This window comes from Dama dama, chromosome 17, assembly GCF_033118175.1.
Source record: "Dama dama isolate Ldn47 chromosome 17, ASM3311817v1, whole genome shotgun sequence".
Classification (NCBI taxonomy): Eukaryota; Metazoa; Chordata; class Mammalia; order Artiodactyla; family Cervidae; genus Dama; species Dama dama.
The window spans coordinates 50,563,264-50,581,249 of NC_083697.1; the positions used below are offsets into that span (position 1 = coordinate 50,563,264).

Below are 17,986 nucleotides of genomic sequence, written 5' to 3' on the forward strand. Positions count from 1 at the left end.
CCTCTTTTGCTCTCAGCTCCCGCCAGTTTCATCTCCCTGTTGTTCTTCTGCTGATTCCTCTTTCTGGAATGTTCTCCCAGATATTCACAAGACTCCTTTAGGAGTCTGTACAAGGTCACATTATCAGAAAGACCTTCTCTGATCTCGCTTATAATATAGCATCCCCTAGTCTCTACCTTCTGGGTCCTCCTCATCCGACTTTATTTCTCCCCATATCACTTCCCTTCACTTTCCCTCATGCTCTATCTTTGCTTATCATCTTTCTGTCCCACTGGAATATAAGCTTCCCCAAAGCAGAGGCTGTTCTGTCTGCTGCCGTATCCACCACTGCCCGGAAGAGCTCCTGGCAGAGGGTGGGTGTTCAGTTAATTCGTTGACTGTAACGGTGTTCAGATTGTTATTACCACCATTAACATTATTATCAATAACAAGGGGCTTCCATTTCACACGGGAACCAGGTCCAACTCCACTTAAGTGTCTGACGTCTGAGCAAGTTATGAAACCTTTCAGAGCCTTGGTCGCTTATTCTGTTAAATGGATGTAGTAACATCTGCATTCCAAGAGTATAGTTAGGATGACATGGGATGGCACGCAGAAAGTATCTAAGAGTATATGGCCCAGAGGAAGTGTTCAGCAAACACTGAAGACTGCCATTACTATTTACATTATTTTTATTAAATCCGATCTCATACCTGGCAATCCTTTTTGGACACAGCCCTCTTTGCTTCCAGTAAGATCAGCGATCAATCTCTGCACCATCTCTCTTATTCTCATCTCGCCTCATCTCCCACTCCTCTCCCCAGCGCAAGCCTCCTCCTCCATGAAGCCTTCCTGACCGCTTTGGCTTTCCCCATTTCCCCTTTCCAGAACTGCTTGGGTCACAGCGATTAGAACACACTTGGCCTTTGGCTAATGCCGGTTTTTGCTCTTCACTCTCTTGTCTTCTTAACTGGGCCCTTGAGTTCCCTAAGCTCATGATCTATATCTCGGGTGGTGTCTGTATTGGGCTGGGCACATAGTACACCTGCTTCCTGACCAAGTGTCTGACCAGCCGGTCACAAGGCTTACCTGATTCCTTCCAGGAACTCCTGGGAAAATGCCATCCAAGTACAGGACTCCAAGATTGTATGAGGCATCTGGGTTCCCCATTTCTTCCGCTTTTAACCAGTACTTAGCCGCTTTGGCATAATTTTTCTTGAATTTGTGGTAATACCATCCCAGGCCGTTGACTGCCTGATGCAACCCCTGGATTTTAGAACAACAAGAAAGAAATGACTATTTTTTTTTTAATGAAAATTTCTCCAAAAAGAATCAGTTGCTGTGAAAGCATTCTGCCAGAGTCTGAGAAAAACCTTTCCTGTCTCTTTTTGGGGCCAGATGGCATTAAAGAAATGCTAAGTGCTAGAAAACATGAGGCCACCTCAAAGTCTTCCCAGGAGGACTTCACCAGCCTGCTGTCGGGATTTCTGCCTTCCACCTCGGCCATAATGCTGGCCTCGAATCGTCACTCGGCCCCCATGGACTGTTTAGCAATGCCCTTGTCTACAGAAGGCCTTGTGTTGCCCTGAGTATCAGCAACGCCCTTGAAATTCACAAGCACTCAACTGCGACAGGAGGCCAGAACCTGCCCGGGCTGGGCTGATTTCTAGGTGACCTGCCAGCCGTCTATTGATTACTCTGCACTGGATACCAACACATCATCTGAGGGAAGAAGCCGCAATGGTCTACTTGTAAAGCTCAGGAGCTATGGGTCTGCTTAGCAGACAGGTGGAGTGTGGCTGGGCCTGAGGCAGAGGGGAGGGGGTGGAGAAGGGAGGTGGCTTCAGAGCTGTGTCTATACCTGGGACTGGACCACAGAAGGGCTGGTTCTTGTGAGTCTAGGGTCAAGTCTCCTTGTTCTTGCTGATTCATGCTCTCAGGAGCCCACTTCCGCCCTCTCCAGGTGCTCCCACCTGCTTCTATACGGTAGCCTCCAGCCTGGCTGTCGAAGGCTTAGGAACCCTGCGGGGGTGTGAGTGTGCAAACCTGGACATTCAGGTCTCTCATTCCTACTGTCCTGCCAGATCAACAAGACCATGGACAAGCAGGTGAAAAAAGGATTAGAGAGGCAAAGGGTGAGTGCCCTTGCATCTGTGAGACAGGTTAAGAGTCCAAGTGTGGAACAAAATCTCTTTCTCCTCCCCTTTTGAGAAGTGAAGAACAGGTGTCCCTCAACTATGGATGCCAAGATCCCAGCCTGCGGCTTTTTCGTCTGCGAGGGCTCCTGAAACCCTTTTAGTTTCTACATTGCACTCCAGGTGCCAGGAAGACCAGGAGAAAGAAACTGCCAAAGCCCGTTGGAATAGATGCTCTATGAAGGCAAGGATCTTTATTTTGTATTCCAAGCACCTGTGTTAGTACTTGCATACAGTAAGTGCTCAATAAATACTTGAGAAGTGAATCAAGGGATGAGAGCCATCCCTTGAATGCCAATGACACACAAAACAGAATCCAAATCCTACATGGAGAGTAGTGCTCAGAGTCACAGGCCCTCAAGATAGCTGACGCTTGGCACAGTGTCAGTGCTGTGGATCAGTCATAGAAACATTCTTCCTGAGCCTCGGGTGGTACCAGATGCAAGGCAGCCTCCTGAGAAGTTGCAGGATGAAGGTATTTCCGTGAAGTGACAGACCACGCCATATTATAAAGTGGCAAGAACCAGCTTTGGAATAAGCCTATGGAATTTACATCAAAATGGTTTCTGTACTGCTCACCTCCATATGCATAGGTTTATTCAAAGGTACCTGTCATCACTCAAAACATCAGCAGAAATTTCTTTAGAAATTGTATTGGGACCCAGGTCGGGAGCCCCACAAGAAATCTTGTTTTATTTCTTCATGCTCACACCTTATTCTGGACATTTCCAGCTGTATCTGCAGATTTACCTTCAAGTGACTTTTAGCTAATTCCAGACATCAAACTCTGTGCTTCACCATGGTGCCTGACAAAGAGTAAGGGCTTAATAACTCCCTGCCAAATGAATGAGTGAGAATCATGTAACACTCTTAAGAATGCGAGTACTCCAGGCTATAAAACTGCATTTTCTCTAATATTCATCTCAGCTCTGCTAAAAGCACGCTCCGAATAAAGCACCTTAGATGACAATTCACCACTAGCATGCTAAAGAGATGCAAATTTCACACCTGCCAGGAAGCCCCACTTTAGGGTGCTCTAGAACTATGCCCTCAATGACCAACATTAAGCAGCTTTTCCATTTCTGCACTATAGTCTGTGTCAGGGTTGGGAGCTTGAGTGTGTTTCAGCCCATTCTGTCTCCTGGGTGACGTGCCCTCTTGAGACCACACAGGTGGAGAAAAAGCCTCTTGACTCTCTGACTACATGCTCCAACTTCCTAGTCTACAGGAAAAATAGACTCTCTAAGCTTCCTAAAAAAAGTGTGCGAGGAAGGAAAATCGGCATGGTTACTTTAGGAATCTTTGTAGTTAGGGCAAATATTAGCAGTCTTGGGATGAAGGTACATTCAAGAGCCTGAAGGGCTATAAAGGACTCTGTCTAGGTTGTAGCGTTACAGTGGTTTCTACCAATCCATTTATTTACAAATATGTATGCATGCATATGTGAGTGTGCATATGAGTGTGCATGCATTGCGGGGGTGTGTTTGCACATGGGGATATGTTGTGCATCCCTGCTTGTGTGTATGTGTGTGGGTGTATCCCCTCACAAGCAATATTACAACCTCCATTCTGCACTGCAATACTGAAACTCGTTGGCTTGAAGGTTACTTTGAAGAATAAATAGTGACAAAAAGAAAATAATTTCTAAACCCAGCAATAAACTTGATAAACAGTCCTTTTATTAAAGCACAGAGAAGGAAATGAGCACTGGGCATGACAGGGTTAACCCAGAGGATTCAAGATTCAGAGGAATCAGGCTTTTGGTTTTCCTAATTCATTGGCATTTATATCCATTCAGTTTCAAGGAGCCCCTGCTGCTGCTTGTTATTAGGGCAGCCCTTGATTATAATTTTAGCCTTCAAACATCAAACATCGGTCTGAATTCTATTGACTGGAAAGTGAGTTCGCCTTTTGAAGTTTGCCATCCCCATTGTGCAGGTTTCTGTGTATGTGTTGTAGCTCAAAAATGACTAATCGCTGCAATGCTAGCGACCCCTCCCTCCCCACTGCATTTCTATCTTCCTCTGAAGGCTAGCCATTCACTCTCCTAGACTTGTGAACACATGGGTGGGTGTGTGTAGGCAAAGGCTTCCCTCTGACAATATGCACAAGTGTTACCTTGGAAGCTGCTTTCTTCATCAGCTCTAAGGCAAGCCGTCTGTTCTTTTTCACTCCTTGACCCTAAACAACAAAAAAGAGCAATGATAAAAAAAAAAAAATAAACACAGAATGCACACAAAACCATCACACTGATTTGCCAGTGTTCAACAGAAGATCCTTAAAGCCCAGGCCTTCCCAAAGAAAAACCTAATCTTGAAGATTTCCATATGCAGAGCTATTACATCATCATCATCATTTTGAGTGTATTTGCAGAACAGTGACAACAAACCTCCCCCTTCCTGTTTAGCATCATACAAAATTCCCCATTTGATCATCAAGTGAATCACACTCTCGTCAATCCACTGGTACGGTTGGGAGAAGCCATGAATAAGGTTAAATGAGTTTGGTCATTCTGGTTGTGTTTTTCTGGAGATTACCTAACATGTGAGTCAGATAAAGCACTTGATCTGTGTCGGACAGTTAAGACTTATCAGGCTGGGACAACTCGGTTATCCCAGTTCCACGTGGGAGTCCCCAAGGTGGATCTTTGTGGCTTCAGAAAAGGCTGGAAGGTCAGCGGTGAAAGAGATCGGATCCCTTAGAATCAGTTCCTTCAGACACTGACAACCGACAAGCTTCCTCCAGCAAAATCAAGTTTTTCCAGCAGACGCGGTTTGTGGATCGCGAGAGAAATGGCTTTGGGGTTCTTGTCATGAGAGCAGAACTTCATGGGACCACTCTGGGGTGTCTGCGGGACTGCGTGGGAAAACGGTGGGCCCAAGGGCGGGACAGGAGGAGTCGCTGAGGGCTCTCTCGACATGGCTCTGACCATGAAGATGGCAGGTGAGAGGAGCTGGATGAAAACCCTGACGCTTCCAAGCTCACTTAGAGCCTTTGACCCCCACACCCCATGGAGTCCTCCTGGTCTCAGACTCAGCACTTGACAGGGTCACATGTGATATAATGTCAGAGGGCTTTGCAATGACTACAGCTATTAACTCTATTTAAATACTCAGCTCAAGTAATGAAGACAGCAGCAGCAAACATCCCTGCGTTAATTACCCTAGGCCAGGAGCTCTCCTGCCATATCTAATCCTTCCGACCCTAGCCATGGCACTGCTATTATTCTCATCTGAGAAACCAACCCAGAAGCACACAGTGAGTGCGGAACAGAGGCAGGATTTGAACCCAGGCTCCAGAGCTCAGGTTTATAACTACCATGCTGTGTCTTCTCCTGTATGTTGTCATTTCCACGCTGAGAAAGTAAAATGATTCACAGTCTCCTTACAGAATACAAAAACAACATGCTGCAGACTCTGTCCTTAGAGTTCCAGGACCCAAAGTAAAATGGTGGATCCAAATAAAGGTTAAATTACATACACTGAGTTTCTACTCGACTTTAACTTACCTATTTAATAAAAACCGATGAGCTGAAGCAGGATGCAAGATGAAACTATTTTTCAGAAGTGGACCATTACTTCGTTTAATTAGAAGAGGAAAGAGAAAAGGACGTGAAGGCTATTTGCAGTAACTAGATAGGGCAATGAGACAACCTTTGTACTTTGCAGAAAGCATCAGAACAATCAGGGTGACAGAATGTTAGAACCTGGATGCACTCAAAGTTTATCTTCTCCAGCCTCTTTGTTTGGAAGGAATAAAACGGGGGCCCACAGGGGCTGACTAACCCAAAGCCTCTTAGTTAGATCTGCAAACAGACCTCAAGATACTCTCATTTCTAGACCAGGGATTTCCCAGTGTAATTACGTAATCAGAAGTGGGATGATTTCTTGCACAAAGACTATATACTCTGCAGAAGTCTGAGTAGCACTGGAAGCTGTTAAAAGAAAAATACGAAGTCCTGATGCATAGCAAATGCTCGGTGACTATTCACTGGATGAACTCATGGACAGTTGCTGGAGTCAAAGTCCAAGCTCCATCCTCAGGTGAATATAAAATGGGACTGACTCGACCGTCTTGGAAAAACTATAACCATCACTGTGGCACCATTTTTGAATACAGTAAGCCAAATATCCACACAAAACAATAAGCCACGTGCACACTGCCCTTCTTCCTGTTTGGAAGGTTCATTTTTTGCATGGGTTTTTTTTTTACACTGAAAACACTTAAAGACACCTTTGGCCAGAGGTAAAAATCTTTCTCGAGATGTTGATAATGGGTTTTCTTCCTCCCACTCAGAGATAACTTAGAATGTGGGAAAACCAAAAAAACTTTCAGTTGTCAGAAACCAGACCCTGAAGAAACATTTTGTCACCTCCCATGCCATATATTTATATCTTTGGCTCTCCCTCTAGATTTCAAGCTCCTGGTAGGCAGAAATAATGCCTGAGTCATGCCTTTATCTTCTCCGCACTCCAGGCAATAACCAGCCCCATCTCTGGTGGACCGGTGTCTCTCCTCTGTACCTGTCTCAGTCCTGTCTTCCCCAGAGGACTGTGTCTGAGGCCCCAGAGGTCAGAAACGTGGCTCACGCAGCCATATGTCCCTCCATCTAGCGAAGAGCCTGGCGTTTTGTCAGCCCTGAATGGGCATGTATTACATAAATACACAAATACACTGGCATATGGCTAAGAGTCAAACCACTTCTATGTTGATTTAACAACTACAAAGAAAAAGTCTGGGCTCTAAACTTGGAAACCATAACAACCAATAGGTTTTAAGGCTTGGAGGGCTAGAGTCGCAGCTAGATTCGTAGAGTCATAATCTGTGAGCGACCACAACTGTGGTTCTGGAGATGAGCCCGGCCATGTGCATCCACGTCCTTGTTTGAAGATACTTGCTGTCTGTGGGCAGTTGCCTCCTTTGGGCCTGGACAAAGCCACCGAGGTCTTCCTTAGTAGAGCCAACAGCTTTCTATTTTTCCAAGGTGGGTGAATCGATGTCTCTGTGTTCAGCGGTGAAGAGCACAGACTTTGAAGCCAGACTGTCTGGATCCCAATCCCAGGTCTGAAATGTACCAGTTGTACAACCTTGTATGTGTACATGCATGCTATGTTGCTTCAGTAGTGTCCAACTCTTTGCAACCCCACGGACTGTAGCCTGCCAGGTTCCTCTGTCTATGGGGCTCCTTAGGCAAGAATACTGGAGTGGGTTTCCATGCCCTTCTCCAGGAGATCTTCCCAATCCAGGGGTTGAACCCATGTCTCTTAAGTCTCCTGCATTGGCAGGCCAGTTCTTTACCACTAGCACCATCTGGGAAACCCTTGGGTAAGTTACAAATCCTTTCTTAGCTTCTCTTAGCACACACATAAACAGAGATCATCATATACCATGGTAGCTATCTTTGCAAGGTTGTCTTGAAGACTGAATGTACATCAGGTAATAAGCACTGCATCAATTGAAGTAAACTATTGTTACTCTGTAAAGCATTTTGCAGTTCTTGGAGTCCCTTCTTTAGGTTCTTTCACTCAACCTGTGGTCATTACCAGTGTCCCATGAGGTCAGATAAGTCCAAGGATGCAGCTGCTGGTTGCAGAGGAGGGATTTGAACTCCATCTTCTGTCTCCTGGGCTAATGGTCTTCTCACCCATTCCCCTGCTCTCCTGTTGGCTTAAAACCAAGATCTTTGTTTTGATCAGAGAGACTGTTGGGATCCAGCCAAACATGCACTTCATCTCAGCTGTAATTCAACAATAGCTCTGCCTGATAGAACTTGCAGCACCTTTGGGGGCTGCCAGCCATGTACCAATCCGTAAAATAAGAGTGTCTCCTCCAGAATGCCACAGTGTTTGCAAAAGCCAAGAGAATCCAGGTGCCAAACCTAAGACTAATGATTACAAACAAGACCAGAGAACTGCTTCTGACTCTGCCTTTTCAGCAAATACCCCTTTCCATCCAGCCTGACAGAAGCAGATTCCGAGGCTCTTGGGTTACAGGCTCCCTGGTTGCCTGCACGCCTACATGAAACTGCTCAGGAAATCAGATAGGAATTTTGCAACCTCAGCACAAATCGAGTGATTCTTACCTTGAATAACACAATGGCGTAGTCGTATATTAACGCGGGGTCCTCAGTCTCCAGTGCACCCTTGGCATACCACTCGATAGCCGCTTCCGGGTTCTTGGCCACGCCTTGCTGGCCCCAGAACAGCATCTGGGCCAACCGTTGCTTTAAGACAGTGGCAATTTAAAACAATGACTTTCCTGTGAAATGCTTAACATACGTGTGTGTGTGCGCGCATGTGCGCGTGCGCGCGGGTAGTGGCTCAGTTGTGTCCAACTCTTCACGACCCCATGGGCTGTAGTCCACCAGGCTCCTCTGTCCATGGATTCTCCAGGCAAAAATACTGGAGTGGGTTGCCATGCCCTCCTCCAGGGTATCTTCCTGACTCAGGGATTGAACCTGTGTCTCCTGCGTTGCAGGTGGATTGTTTACCCACTGAGCCACCTGGGAAGCCCTAATACTTAACATACGCGACTTTAAAAGAGGGTAAGGCAAACCTAGTTTAAAATGTTTTTATATTGAGAACCAAGACTTAGGTAGACACATGCTATCTTTCTACTGGGGACCAGAGCCCTGAAGGTGTAATGGGTTAAATACAAGTTATTAACACAAATGATGTGTGTCAGGGGGATGTGGGTGTGTGTATGTGAATGAATGTACTATACCCACATCAGAGCTGATGGATCAACAACCACACTGTCTCCTCTCTTGAAACGCCCTCTCCTTTGGGAGTCACTGTCTGTCTTCTGGGTCCAGTGTAAGTCATGCATGCCTGTGCACATCTGTGGCAATCAGGGCATCTCCCTATGAGGCAGGAGATAGATGGGCTCCAGGCTAGGCGTTTACAACGGGCCTCCTGTTTGCATTTCCTGAGACAGGAGGTAGGTGGGCTGCTGGTTAGATATTTACAACCAGCCTCCTGCTTGCATATTGAAACAGAAATAACAACAGAAACAGGGTAAATAGCCAGGCTTTGTCTCCTGAGGACACCTTAAGATAACAGACAAGGCAGGAAGAGAGGGGCTAAACCCTGTTTGAGGAAAGGATCATGAGGTCATATATTTCCCATTCTTGGGGCAAGAGAGACACTGCACATGTGCAGAAAGCTCCTTGGGGATAAAAAGGAGGAAGCACCACCCCATAATATGTGATGCCAAGGCCAGCCCATCGGCCTCAATCCATCTTGGAAACAGTCACACACACAGGGGAGGGTCCTAGGGTAGGTCAAGTATGAAAAAAGAAACCAGCTAATTGGCCAACGGTAAACAAAGACCCTGAAGAACTGCCCTATATAAATGATTTATATCATTATATCTATATATCTGAGGCACTAGAATGTCTGGTGGAGTTTGGGGACTGATCATAAATCCTGTGACTCTCTCTCCAATGGGTGCAGGTCTGACTACACTCAATGTCAAGAGTGACCAAGTGGGCTTCCCTGATGGCTCAGTGGTAAAGAATCTGCCTGCCAATGCAGGAGACACAGGTTCGATCCCTGAGCCAGTCAGATCCCACCTGCCATGAAGTAACAAAGCCCCTGCACCATAACTATTGAAGCCCGCGTGCCCTAGAGCCCAAGCTCTGCAACAAGAGAAGCCACGGCAATAAGAAGCACGCACACCGCAACTGGAAAGTAGCGCTCACTCTCGGCAACCAGAGAAAAGCCCATGCAGCAACAAAGACCCAACAAAACCAGAAGTAAATAAACAAATAAAATTGTTTAAAAAGAATGATCAACTGACTTGCTCTGGCCGATGAAATGCGAGAAGTGCCCCATCTGAGCAGAAGCATCAGGAGCCGCTGTGAAGTGTCACAGGGTGGCCCTGAGGCAATGGCTTTGGAAACACATTTTGGTGACGCCTCTGTTAGCTTGGGCTCCTAAAGAACTATGCGAGCACAGCCCCTGCCAGCACCCTCACTAGTGTGAACAGCAATACACTGGTGTTGTGTTAAGTCACTAGGCTTGGGATATCTTGTTATCACAGCGTAACCTGGTCCATCAGAGCTGAGGAAGTTTCCGAGACAGTGGACCACACTGTTACCTGAGCTGCCGCATTGCCTCGAGTAGCTTCATGCTTCAGCCACATAAAGACATCTCCATCTTCTTTGGTTTGTACCTTGAGTATTTCATCATCTTTTAGTCTAATTGTTTCAACATATGCCTAAAAAGGAAGGAAGGAATATAAGAAGGGAGGGAGGGAGGGAGGAAGGGGGGACGAAAGGAAGGGGAGAAGGGAGAATGAAAATATCCAAATAATTTGGGCATGCAAAAGACATGCCATTATTCTTAAACCAGCAATTATTCCAACAAAAACTCACAAATAATGGAAATATGAGGTGTGTCCACAATGCCATAAGATCACATTCTTTTTAAATGAATGGATCACACGCCTTGCATCTAAATGGGCATTTTTGTTCCTATCAAAGCATTTGCTTGGGAAGATGAAATTCACTCCGCTTTCTCTTCTTTTGCTCAAGCTAGTTCAGAAGTCCATCTCTGTGCCATCAGTTTTAGGGCCAGATTACACAAGGCATCAAAAAAGGTAAATCAATAAATTCTAAGCATAACCTTATTATTATGTTTTACTATCATCCTGCATGACTAACCGTTTTTATTTAGTAGGCTCAGCCTCCAATATCTTTTGGCTATTTCCAAAAATGAAATCTGCTCTGAAAAGAAAAGGGCATATTAACTCTGAGTACATGTGCAAGGATGCACCAGAGGTTCTAAGGAGGAACCCAAGGGGAAAGTTCACAAAATGCTTCCAATTTACAAACAGCCTCCCAGGTATCTGCCTCCTTTGAAGAAAAGAAGGCTCATTTTTATGTATAAATTTTGGCTCTTTATCCAAAAAACAGTCTTGTGGTTTCACAGTCTCCCCTTATATTTAATATATGATGGACTCTATCTAGTGCCAGAGGGCCTGGGAAGGGCTTCAAGGCCACAAGCAGATGGTGAAAGAATTGGTTCTGGATGAGGCTGGGAGAAAGAAGCTTTAGAGAACAAGGAGCTCGGCCTGATTTCCCTTCTGATCCTTTGTCAGTGAAGGGAAGGAGTTAGACATGTACACACGGCTGTATTTAAAATGGATAACCCACAAGGTCCTACTGTATGGCATAGAGAACTCTGCTCAATGTTATGTGGCCGCCTGGATGGGAGAGGAGTTTGGAGGGGAGCGGGTACACGTATACGTGTGGCTGAGTCCCTTTGTTCTTCACCTGAAACTATCACAACATTGTTAATCAACTATACTCCAATATAAAATTATACAGAGAGAAGGACTCAGATTCACAAGCTCTAGCCTGCAGCCCCATGCAACCAGAGGTCCCTCTCAGGGGCAGTAGAGGGCAGACTTGGGGATGGAGCTAGGACTCAGAACACAACAGGTATCAATTCCTGTTGGATGTCTAACCTTGACACACCACCCAGCAAATATCAACAACCAGAATAATGATGCCACCACCTTTGATTGAAACCATGTACAGGGTGTTTAACAAACATTTTTTTCACTTAATCCTCATTGCAGGACTGAGGCCCAAATATCACTGTCCTCAATTTATAGGCAAAGAACTGAGGCTTACAGGGTGAAACCGTGAACACAAGGGTCACATTGTAGATTGGGCCTTGGAAGCCAGGTTGACCTGTCTCCAAAGAGAGTTTCTGACAGGCTCCCCGACAATGTCGCCCTCTAGTGGGAAGGCTCTGGAATCCTGTCTGGGCACTGATCTCTATCTCATCCTTTGCTAACTGCAAGGCCAATAAGTAGGCGCTTCAGCTCAAACTCCAGGGGATACTCTGTCATCTGCGATGAGCCTGGAATTGGGCAGAAGCTCAGGCTGCTCAAATAATAGAATTCCCAGCTATGAGGTTTTTTTGGTCAACTAGGGAGTTGGGTATTTGATTTGGGATTAATTTTCTTCTTTTTCTTATTTTGCTTTTTTCTTCTTAACTTTGTCATAGTACTTGAATGAAAGACATAGCCCAGGAAGACAAAGTTTCTATGCTGCAAGAATTTATACTCTTAGGTGTTTCTGCCACTCTCTGGCAGTGATAACATACCATAATCACCAACAAGGACTGTGTGTGGGGACCGATTGCTTGGTCCAGACTGACTCACTGAATCTTTGCAAACTCATAAGACAGTCACTATCAATATCCCCATTTCACACATGTGGAAAATGAGGCCCAGAAAGGTTAAGCAACTTACCTAAGTTCTTCAAACTAATGAATCAGACCCAGGACAGCTGGCTGTGAGAAAGTTCTCACCCAGCCTCACCACCCTGCAAAGGACTTATGCATCTGGGAGGAAGCAGATGGGGGTCTGGTTCACCATCTCCCCTTATACATAACGAATTCCATCTAATAGTGTCATGGTGGTGACATCAGATCTTTCAAATCACCCCAAGGGGATATGAATTCTAACTCGCCACTGTAGGCCTTGGGCCACTAACTTTATCTGAGTCTTAGCTTCTGCATCGATAAAAATGAAGTGTAGCATGGTATCTGCTATATCAAAAGCACTCTACCTACTAGCCATTATTTTTAATAGTGCAAAAGAGTTACAAACACTTAGAGAGTGTACAAAAAGAGTTAAAATCTAGGCTCTACTACTTGCTTGTTGTTTGACTTTGGGCAAGTTCTTTGGCTTCTCCGAGTCTCAGTTGCTCCATTTGTAAAATGGGAACAATACCTGTACTGACCTCACAAAGTTGCAGGAGGATTAAATGAGATTGTTTGTGAAGATCTTAGCGGAGCATCTGGCATATGGGAAGCTCTCCAGAATGGTAACTCATGTTTTAGGTCCTGAACTCATTCTAACACGTAAAAGGCTGACAGCAGTTTAGAATATTAGCCCCCCTGTTGGTGTTTGCAGTTTTGTACAGCTCAGAGCCTTACGTTGTGGGGATGAATTTCTGAGAGTTTGATGCTTTTGAAGATGGAAGGGACAGATCTGAGGAGGGAGTGTGAGGGCTGGAAACATTTGAGAGCATCATGCTGTGTGTTGGGCTCCACTCAGCACACATCATATGGATTAATTTATTCATTCTATCAACTCTGTGAGGTGGAGAGTGACATGGCAGTCTTTACTAGGGAAAAACTGTGCAGAGACAGGGAAGTGAGTGGAATTACCCAAGATTTCACACCCTGTGAACAGCAGCCCTGGGACCTGAATCCAGGCAAACTGGCGTTGAAGCTGCACCACAATTACCTGCCACACCCAGGCTGGTAGTTGCATCTTTACAGCTCTGGGGTCCCCACAGTGGCAACCAGCAGCAGTCAGAGCCACAGACCCAGGGCCTCCGTGAAAGTCAACCATCCATAAAGACATCTGATGAAGGAACAATCCCTAAAAGGGCGCAGTGTCGGACTGTTCATCCATCAGAGAACACGTAATAATGCTTCAGATGGGAAAGTGACCAATCCTGGAAGAAGCTATGGTGTGGAGAAAGACCGGTGGGGGTGAGGGTTAGGGGCAGAGCTGGGGAGATGCTGGCAGGAGTCCAGAGTCCCAGACTGACCAGTTCTGGGATCTTCTGCGACTTCTGGGGGAGAAGGGTTTTTTTTGTTGCTGTGTTATAAAACCAAGGTCTCTAAGATGAGCAGTTCGTAGTCTATACGGCCGGGTTAAGACCTGCTGACCAGGTGAGAGGAGGTCTGGTGTCCAGAGACTCTGCAATCCTCAGACGTCCCTGGACCCAGCATCAGAGAAGTCTCCACACTGTCCCCAGACTCTTCATACGCTTTGCCACCTTTCTCTCTGCTCACCTGCAGGCTACATCATGCCAGCTGTCTGCCATCAATCACAGGACAGGCAGGATGGAGCAGAGAGCAGGGAGGGGTGAAGAGGGTGGAGGACTTAGTGGACTTTGAACCTGGAGAGCAAAGCTTCTTAGTGGCCCCCCATTTCTCTGAAGTCGTGAAATAGAATGGTTTAGCCAGCACTCCCGGGGACTCAGCAGCAGGGCAATTTGAGTCTACACCTAAACCACCACCTCCTTCAGGGTCTGGAGGAGGCAAGGTGAGGAACCCAGATCTTAGGGTGTTTAAAATCAGCTACAATGTTTGGCTGTCAATGCGGGGATCTAAGTTTTCTTTGTTGAAATTTAACATTTTAAGGATTTTTAAAGTAAGAATGGAAGAATATCAGGTGTAAAGATGCAGACACAGAAGCAAGTACCCAAGATTCCCCAAATAGGGTGAAGGGGTGTTGACTGCAAGGGAGGCAGAGTTGAAAGTCAAGTGCCTAGGTGCTTGCTGTCAACAATGATCACTGGTCACATGAGAAAGGATCAGAGAGTCAACAAAACACTGCGATCACTTTGTGTCCATTTCTGGCTCCTCTGCATTCTATCCTGTCAGTCAACAGTGAGTGCCACCTAAATTTCAAGCACAGGGCTGGGCATTGTGATCACCGACGTTAACAGACAAAGTGTTTGTCTTGGGGGGCTCCCAGTCTACTAGTATAGCCAGTCCTCAGACCCTGTACACAGCACCCATCATCAAGCAAGGGCAAGGATGTGCCTGGGTGCCCAGGTGCGCGGCAAAGGGGACATCCAAGGAGGAGGTGATGTCTGAGTCCAGTGTTCCAGGAGGAGGAGGGGTCAGCAGATGGGGAAAGAGGGGTGGGCATAGAGAAAGCAAGTCAGGCAGAGGAAACCCAGCAGGATCAGGAGGTATGGACAGCCTGATGTGACCCAAAGCTTGGCATCTCCAGGGTGGGCAGGCCAAGCAGGGACTGCTGAGAGCTGAGACTGGAGAAGCAGAGAGAAACCTGATCGAGGAACGACTCCTGTGCCAAGTGATGAGCTGGTGCTTCGGGTCAGTATTTCTCAGCACTGACTGCACGTCACTACCATCTGAAGAAGTTTTAAATATACACATGCACATAGACATATATACCCATACTATACGCCTGGACCCCGCCCTGTCAATATGATGAGATGTGGGATGGAGCCAGCTCAGAGGTGTTCTCTGATCCCCCATGAGACTCTGAGGTGCAGCCAGGTTGAGAACTTCCCCTATCGTCAGCCCTCTCTGGCCTCCGTGGGGAGAACATGGAAAGGGACAAAACTGGTGACAGAAAGGCCACTTAGGGGGTAAATTTATTTGCCAGAGCTGCTGCCATAACAAAAAGCCACAGACGGAGCAGCTTAAGCCACAGAAATTAACTTCCTCAGGCTTCTGGAGGCTGGCAGTCCAAGATCAAGAGGCTGGCAGGTTTAGTTCTTCTGTTTGTTTTGGCCACGTGGCATGCGGGATCTTAGTTCCCGGGCCAGGCATCAGACCCGTGCTCTCTGCATTGGAAGCTCAGAGTCTGCCATGGACGTCCTGGTTTAGTTCCTTCTGAAGGCCCTTTTCCTTAACTTATGTCCTCACACAGTCATCCCTCTGCTTCATCCTAACCTCCTCTTCTTGTAAGGATACCAGTCATGCTGGAGGAGGGTCACCTCATGATTGAACGCATTCCTCTCTTCAAAGGTTCTGTCTCCTTAATTTAGGGCCCTTTTCTGAGGTACCGGGGGTGAGCGCTTCAAACTATGGACTTAGGGGTCAATTCATGCCATACTCAGACCATAAAAGGAGGCCATCAGAGTCACTCAAGCGCAGAGATGTAAAGGACAGTTGTAGGCTATGGCTGTATATTGGATGGGAGTGGGAGCAGAGAGAAGTTGGCGTGTAAAGCTGCTGGGGATTATAACCCCAGCTAGGATGATGGGGGGATTGAAGATGACTCCCCAGTTCCTGGCAAGGATAGGGGTGTCATGGGTTGAGGAGTTTGTGGGGAATGGAGAGGAGGAAAGAGTGTGTTGCCTTTGTGATATCTGCATCTGCAAAAATGGGGGTTTGTAAGAAAGAGCTCAGCCTGAGAGTCAGATTTCTGAATCATCAGTATGTGGAGGGAGGGATGTGTGAGACCCCTGGCCCTCTAGAAGGTGTAGACACAAAAGTCTGAGGACCAAACCTTTCAGAAGAGCAAATTCTGAAGGGCTAAAAGGATGATAGGAACTCATTTGTGATTAAGCCACAAAAACAACTAGTATCTTCTTTCTCTTTGACCTGAAGTAGAGTCCTCCTAAATCATACAGAAGTGACATGAAAAGAGATTACTAATATAGAAGTGATGGGAACCATAAGTTACATAAAAAATGAAACAAGAATCAAGAAATAAGTTACTGATGGATGTTTGGTTTGTTAATTAGAGGTCTGGCTTTCCAGATCTCTTCATTTTTTATGTGCTGTGTGTGGGTGTGCTCGGTCATGTCTGACTTTCTGTGGCCCAATGGACTGTGGCCTGCCAGGCTCCTCTGTCCATGGAGTTTTCCAGGCAAGGATCCTGGAGTGGGTTGCCATTTCCTTCTCCAGGGGATCTTCCCAACCCAGGGATTGAAACCTTGTCCCCTGTGTCTCCTAGCATCAGCACAAGCATCCTTTACCACTCTGCCACCTGAGAAGCCCCTTGTTATGTGCTGCTGGTGAATTAATAGATCTCTCAACAAAAGGGTATTTAAATCAACATATGCCACCTGCTAAAATTCTCAAGAAGCCATTAATTACACACTCTTAAGAAAATGAGCTATGATACAACTAACTGTATAATTCGTATCTGTGATTCTTAATCATACGACTTTCCAGCTGCAAGATGGATCTTCTCTATTCATCTTCTCTGGTTCTGACCAATTAAACATTTTCTTTCATAATCATAACACTTCATGGGCCAAATCTTCAAAAGAAAAGGAGCTTGTTAGCAACATACCATCTCCCCTTGCTCATTTATGCTGCATTAGAATTCCTAAAAGTATATACGTACAGGATATTATTAACACATTCAAGCTTAGCAGAACAATAACAATATTATTTGGTGGTCTAATTTTTTATGCATGTGTTTCCAGAATAATTCTTTAAAAACTTTATAAATGAATAAATTAAAAAATTCCTGTCAAACTGAGGTCAAATTTTGCCCATAGCCTATGTATGCTGAGAGAATATAGATGATAATGATGAGTGTGTAAGTTTATTCAGGAGAAATCATTATCTTCTAAAGGAATTAGAATGTCTATACAGATAGGCTTTGGGTACTTTATAGCTTGATTCATGTTTAATGTTCACTGACAACATGTATCTTTGAGTCACTTATTTCATAACTGTACAGTGGCCACTGTAGGTTTCTTTTCCGGAAACCATTCATTCCCAATCATCAAAGTGCACGTTTTCTGCAGTAGGGGTTTCTAAATGTGATGGAGGAGCAGCACGGGGAACAGTAAGTGGTCTTGTTCCCAGTTAGCCTGCTCTGTCTAAGATTCCACAAGCTTGACCCATCCCCCAGGCTCACCAAGCATAAGGTGAAAATCAAGAGTTTATGGCTTCAACCAGAGCCACATCTAACCATGCAGCAACCTACTGTCCTTGGTTGCACAAACCCAGGCACCCCAGTGGTTTATATACTATCTTTGGCAGAAGCTGAGTAGCTGAAATAGTGACTATAAAATCAGAGTTTAAAATATTTACTATCTGGCCTTATATGGAAAAACATTGTCAACTCCTGGTACAGTCTACTCTGCACTTCTCAACTTAACTAGCTCAAGTGCTGTGAAAAATACAAGCCAAGAGGTCAACCACATCACAATTTACTCCTGCTGGATGCAAATCTAAGTCATTTAAAGGCAGCTTTCTTTTTATTCTTACACTGTCACCTTTACTTGGGTTTCCCTGGTGGCACTCGTGGTAAAGAACCTGCCTGCCAATGCAGGAGAT

At 45.7% G+C, this 17,986-nt stretch overlaps 1 protein-coding gene across 2 annotated transcripts in view; it reads right to left on the reverse strand.

The window, feature by feature from the left end:
• SEL1L3 (SEL1L family member 3) overlaps positions 1-17,986 on the reverse strand; it is a 108,110-nt gene that overhangs the window by 27,068 nt on the left and 63,056 nt on the right. For both annotated transcript variants that reach the window (XM_061164498.1, XM_061164499.1), the window contains exons 12-15: positions 10,275-10,394; positions 8,257-8,397; positions 4,293-4,355; positions 1,069-1,245 (exon numbers count right to left, since the gene is read on the reverse strand). In XM_061164498.1, the coding sequence (XP_061020481.1) occupies positions 1,069-1,245; positions 4,293-4,355; positions 8,257-8,397; positions 10,275-10,394 (501 nt within the window). The remainder of the gene's footprint in view (positions 1-1,068; positions 1,246-4,292; positions 4,356-8,256; positions 8,398-10,274; positions 10,395-17,986) is intronic.